General features: G+C 42.2%; 1 protein-coding gene across 4 annotated transcripts in view; it reads left to right on the top strand.

Annotated features, from left to right (window-relative positions):
- Positions 1 to 201: 201 nt before the first annotated feature.
- si:ch211-243j20.2 (uridine-cytidine kinase-like 1) overlaps positions 202 to 6,000 on the top strand; it is a 276,943-nt gene continuing 271,144 nt past the window's right edge. For 3 of the 4 annotated variants that reach the window (XM_059645474.1, XM_059645475.1, XM_059645472.1), the window contains exon 1: positions 202 to 298. In XM_059645474.1, the coding sequence (XP_059501457.1) occupies positions 231 to 298 (68 nt within the window). In that variant the 5' untranslated portion in view covers positions 202 to 230. The remainder of the gene's footprint in view (positions 299 to 6,000) is intronic. The other variant, XM_059645473.1, reaches the window with a different exon arrangement.

Genomic DNA, 6,000 nt, shown 5'->3' with positions numbered 1-6,000 from the left:
TCTAAATCACCATTATACGTCTTAAGGGGTTTCTGCCACCTGTCAGCCAACCGATGTATTTCTTAGGTGAAAAATCAATTTTATCACGATACATTTGATTAGATGGACGCTGACCTCAAAAGAAGTTAGATAATGTCAAGCAGCAGCGAGACACATAGACGTCTCGCTCACTGGGAAAGGGGAAGCGTGCGTGCTCGCGTCATTCTGGGCACGCAGAGAAGCGAAGAGCAATGGCCGGGAATGTGGATCAGATGGTAACGGTTGGAGAGGAAGGGAGGATCATCTCCAGGTCAGACAGGTATTAATACAAGACAAGGGATGCCCGATAGGAGGGGACTGTGTTTCTCAGTAAGAGGCACAGTGAACTGCGAGGTATTTTTTTCCACAGCGCTTTGCGCCCGGGATGCTAAGCGTGATGAGCCGGAACAGGCCTTTCTGCTGGCACTGATGTGGTAGGTGTGGCGGGCGCGCGGTGGTGTACCGTCAGGGCGCCCCGCACGTCTTCCAGGGACATTGGGGGCATAGGGTCCGAGTGGAGCGTGAAACAGCTCCCATTCCGTCATTCAATACCCCCTCCCGCCCTCCAGGTTTCAAACCGTCAGTCTTTGTGGGGAATGAACTTCCACTGATGTTTTTTCGGTTTATTTCTATATAAACCTCGTCCAGGAAAGTAGGTCGATATAGCAACATGTCTACCTCGGTTGTATCAAATGTATCCCCCTGTATCATCGTTGAAATGGGGCAGTCAACCTTAAAGTGTCGGAGATGATAGGAACTGCAGATGCTGGAGGATCCGAGATAACAAAAAGTGTGAAGCTGGATGAACACAGCAGGCCAAGCAGCATCTTAGGAGTACAAAAGCTGACGTTTCGGGCCTAGACCCTTCATCAGAGGAGGGTTCTGAAATAAATAGGGAGAGAGGGGGAGGTGGACTGAAGATAGATAGTGGAGAGGAGAGTATAGGTGGGGAGGTAGGGAGAGGATAGGTCAGTCTGGGGAGGATAGACAGGTCAAGGAGGTGGGATGAGGTTAGTAGGTGGGAAATGGAGGTGCAGCTTGAGGTGGGAAGAGGGGATAGGTGAGAGGAAGAACAGGTTAGGGAGGTGGGGACGAGCTGGGCTGGTTTTGGGATGCAGTGGGGGGAGGGGAGATTTTGAAGCTGGTGAAATCCACATTTGATGCCATTGTGCTGCAGGGTTCCCAAGTGGAATATGAGTTGCTGTTCCTGCAACCTACAGGTGTCATCATTATGGCACTGCTGGAGGCCCAGGATGGACATGTTGTCTAAGGAATGGGAGGGGAGTTGAAATGGTTTGTGACTGGAAGGTGCGGTTGTTTATTGCGAACCGAGCGTAGGTGTTCTGCAAAGCGGTCCCCAAGCCTCCGCTCGGCTTCTCCAATGTAGAGGAAGCCACACCGTGTACAGCGGATGCAGTATACCACATTGGCAGATGTGCAGGTGAACATCTGCTTGATGTGGAAAGTCATCTTGGGGCCTGGGATGGGGGTGAGGGAAGTGATATGGGGGCAGGTGTAGCACTTCCTGTGGATGCAGGGGAAAGTGCCGGGTGTGGTGGGGTTGGAGAGTAGTGTGGAGCGGACAAGGGAGTTGTGGAGAGAGTGGTCTCTTCAGAAGGCAGACAAGGGTGGGGTGGGGAAAAATGTCTTTGGTGGGGTTGGATTGTAGATGGCGGAAATGTCGGAGGATGATGCGTTGTATCCAGAGGTTGGTAGGGTGGTATGTGAGGACTAGTGGGATTCTCTAGGGGCAGTTATTGCGAGGGTGGGGTGTGAGGGATGAGGTGCGGGAAATGCATGAGACACGGTCAAGGGTGTTCTCGACCACTGCGGGGGGGGGGGGGGGGGGGGGGGGGAGCTGAGCAGTGAGCCAGTACATGTGGAGAGACTAACTCGGGGCTAACATTCCGAATCCAGTATGACTCTTCAGAAACCTGTCCAGCTCCTATGATGCTGCTTGGCCTGCTCTGTTCATGATGAACAGTCTAGGCCCGAAACGTCAGCTTTTGTGCTCCTAAGATGTTGCTTCCCCTCTGTGTTCATCCAGCTCTACACTTTGTTATCTCAGATTCTCCAGCATCTGCTGTTGCTACTAGCTTTGTACAGCATGCTCTGTTTATTTCAGATTTCCAGCATCAGCAGTGTTTTGCTTTCTCTGGCAGTTGCTCTGATTCTACTGCCTTTGATTGCTATGAGGGGTATAGACAGGGTGGATAGCAAAAAGCTTTTTTCCAGAGTGGGGGACTCCATTACTAGGGGTCATGAGTTCAAAGTGAGAGCAGCCTTCAGTCCAGTGCATGCTCCAACAAAGTTGTACCCATCACAAGTGCAATCTTGAAAAGGAGGAGCAAGTGTTATTGCCAGAGAGAGAAACCTACATTAGCACTGTTCAGAAACGATGCACTTAGTTGTTTCTTGGATTGAAGAGTTAAACAATGACACTTTTACTCATGAGAATTCAAAAGAATAACGTGATCTTATTGAAGCACACAAGTTTCTGAAGAGCTTGACAGGTTAGACGTTGAGAAGATGTTTCCACTCATGAAGAAATCTTGAACTAGGGACTTCATTGCGGAATTAAGGGAACACTCATTTAAAACTGAGAGGGTAGTGAACTCTGTACTCCAGAGGTTTGCAAACAGATCACTGAAAGCATTAAAAGAGGAGGTAGGTAGATTTTTGAAACACTGGGGACTTGACACCTATGCTGAGCTAGCACAAAAGACAAGTTGAGGTCTGGGATAGATCAGCCATAATCTCTTTGAATGGAAATGCGGGTTTAAAGGATCAAATGGCCTAACAATGCTCCTGTTTTCTTATGTTCATTGAAGAAAAAGGAGCACCTCCACATCATCTTAAACAGGAGACTTTATTTTTCTAAATATGTTCCTGAAATCTGATTTCACTTACATGAAAAAAAATTCTCTTGGCATCCATGCTGCCAAATCTTATTCAAATCTTCTGAACCTGAATGAGTATAAGCTCAATCTGTTCAACCTTCCCTCACAAGATTTTATCTCAGAAATATGTCGAGTGAATCTTCACTGAACTACAAAGTTTAATTATATCCTTTATCAAATAAGATCCAAAAGCTACTTCAGTTGTGGTCCAATCAATACCCTATACAATTTTAGCAGATCGTGCCTACTTTTTTAAATTTTCTGTTCCCTTTGGAATAACCAAGAACATTCCATTTGTCTTTCTAATAACTTGCTGTACCTGCATACTAACTTTTTATGATTAATTTACAAAGATGCCCAGAGCCTCTTTTTGTGCAGAGTTTTGCAATCTCTCTCTATTTAAATGCCATACTGTTTTTCTATTCTTTCTGCTAAAATGGACAAATTCACGTTTTCCCATATTAAACTCCATCTTCAAAACTTAGCCCATACACTTAACCTGTCTATATTCCTTTACGTACCCCCATGCTGGCTTCGAATTAAGTGTCCTATCTCTCTTTTCGTGTCAGCAGTAAATTTCACAACCTTGTATTTGGTCCCTTCATCCAAGTTATTGATATGGTTTGATGTAGAACGAATAAGGCCCCAGTGCCGATCTCTGTCATACTAATGTAGCTACAGCTTATCAACCCTAAAATGAACCACTTACCCCTGCCTGTTGTGAATTAGCCTATCCTCTATCCATGTTAATAATTACCCCTTATACCATGAGCTCTGACTTTTTAAATAGTAACTTTAACGTAACATTTTATCAAATCCAACTAAACTATTTCCACAGCTTTCCATTCAACTGTATTGCTTGTCACTTCCTTTGAATAATTTCAATAAATTAGTCAAGGGTGATTTCATTTTCACAAAGCCAAGTAAACACCTGAAAAATTGATTGTAGCATTTTCTCCATGATGGATGTTGGGCTAAGTTTCCTACTTCCTTGAATAGGGAAGTTACATTCACTAATCTTCTGTCGGATGGGACCCTTGCAGAGCCTTGAAAAATTAAAACAATTTGCAGCTACTATCTCAGCAGCAACTTCTCTTCAAACCCTAGATGCATGCCAGGATCAGGTCGTTGGGCCATGTCAGCCTTATTCATCATCATTTTCTGAGCTCCTTTCCCTGCAGTTGTAAATACTTTAAATTCCTCCTTCGCCATTCACCTCTTGAATGTACAGTTATTTGTGATCTCTACAATGAAAACAGATACAAAAGATATGAATTTAATGCTTCCCAATTTCTGAGGCTTGCTGCTGAGGGCACTAGTAGTTGTTTTAGTTAACTTTCTTACATATATTATTGAAATTCCTGCTATCTATTTTTATACTTCGAACTAGCTTTCTCTCTTCTACTTGTTAAACCCTTGTTAATTACCTTAATTTATGTTCAAAGCATTTGTCTTAGGTCTATACTTATCTTTGTCAAATTGGATGTGAAATCTAATTATGATATGATCAGTGTTATCTAGAGACTCCTTTTAAGTGTGAGGCCATTAATTAATCCTGTTCCATTGCACGTGATCAGTTCTAAAATAGCCTTCTGCCTGGTTGGTGCTGTACACTCTGAACTCACCCTACTGACTATTTTTGTTAACCTGTTTCATCCAGTCTGCATGTAGAGTATAAATCACCTATAATTATTGCTGAATGTTTTGTTACAAACCCCCATTATTCTTTTCTTAAATATTCTATCCTATACTTTAGCTACTATAAGGGAATCTTAAAATACTGTCGCATATGACTTCTTACCTTTTCTATTTCTTTTCTCCAGCCAAGTTTATTCAACATCTTAACCTTTAGAACAAAGTTTAGATCGCTATTATACAAATGTTTCTGAATTACCAGAGTTAGCTCATCACATTTTTCATCTTCCTGTTCTTCTGAAATGTCAAGAACACTTAAATATTCAGTTCACAGCCTAGGCCACTTGCAGCCATGTCTGTAATGGCTAGCGGGTATGACGTATTTGTTCTGATTTGTACTGATAATTCACCCAATTAGATAAAGTGAGGATTTATTTAAAGAGGCTTGTTCGGATAAAATGATACTGATCTAATAAAATGGTACAATTTGCCGAGAAGGGTCTGTAATGCCACATTCATTTATATGAGTATTACAACAATAAGAACCACTTTTTTAAGCGAAAACTACAATGTAAGAAGCACAAATGCTGTTTTAAAAGCAAAATCTTGCAAATACTAGAAATATGAAATAAAAACAACATTGGAGGAACTCAGCAGCAGAAACTCTGTCAAGAGAGAAACAGGCAACATTTCAGTCCAATATGACTTTTCTTCAAACAAGTATTATTTGTGTGTTGGTATGAACTCAGCTGATGCTGCTCCAGGATAAGTTAGATCCCAGACTGAAATATGGTTTGGTAGACTTTTTTTTTAATTCGACATGATGGTCTTTCACTGCAACATAAGCAAAGGTGATGGCCTACTGCTATTAACACTAGACACCCAGATTATGTTTTGGGAACATGTGTTCAGATCCTGCCATGGCAGATAGAGGAATTTGAACTCAATAAAAATCTGAAGTTAAGACTCTCATGATGACCATAAACCACTGTTGTAAAAATTGCTGTGGTTCTCTAATGCCCTTTAGGGAAGGAAACTGCTGTCCTGACCTGTTCTGGCGTACATGTGACTCCAGATGCACAGCAATATGCTTGATTCTTAACTGCCTTCTGGACAGTTAGGGACATATAATAAATGCTGGCCTGGACAGTGATGCATACATCCTGTGAATGAATAAAAAATGCACACCATACCACAGATTTAGCTTAACAAAAGAATAACTTCATTATGCAACAGAAAATAAGATAATATTGCATAAACTGAACTGTTTACGTGTAACATAATTTGAAACACAAAATAAAAATATAATCCCCTCTATACCCTCCTCGTCACTTTCAGTACTCAAATATGAGAGAATTTACATCTCTATCACATCTATTGGTTGAACTTAACTCTTCCTTTCATTTCTCAGCCTAGAGAGCCTGGAACCCATTCCTTAATCATACAA

The sequence above is a fragment of the Stegostoma tigrinum genome, chromosome 4, assembly GCF_030684315.1.
Source record: "Stegostoma tigrinum isolate sSteTig4 chromosome 4, sSteTig4.hap1, whole genome shotgun sequence".
NCBI lineage: Eukaryota > Metazoa > Chordata > Chondrichthyes > Orectolobiformes > Stegostomatidae > Stegostoma > Stegostoma tigrinum.
The sequence above is the reverse complement of the archived record's forward strand: the minus strand, read 5'-3'. Positions and strand labels throughout refer to the sequence as shown.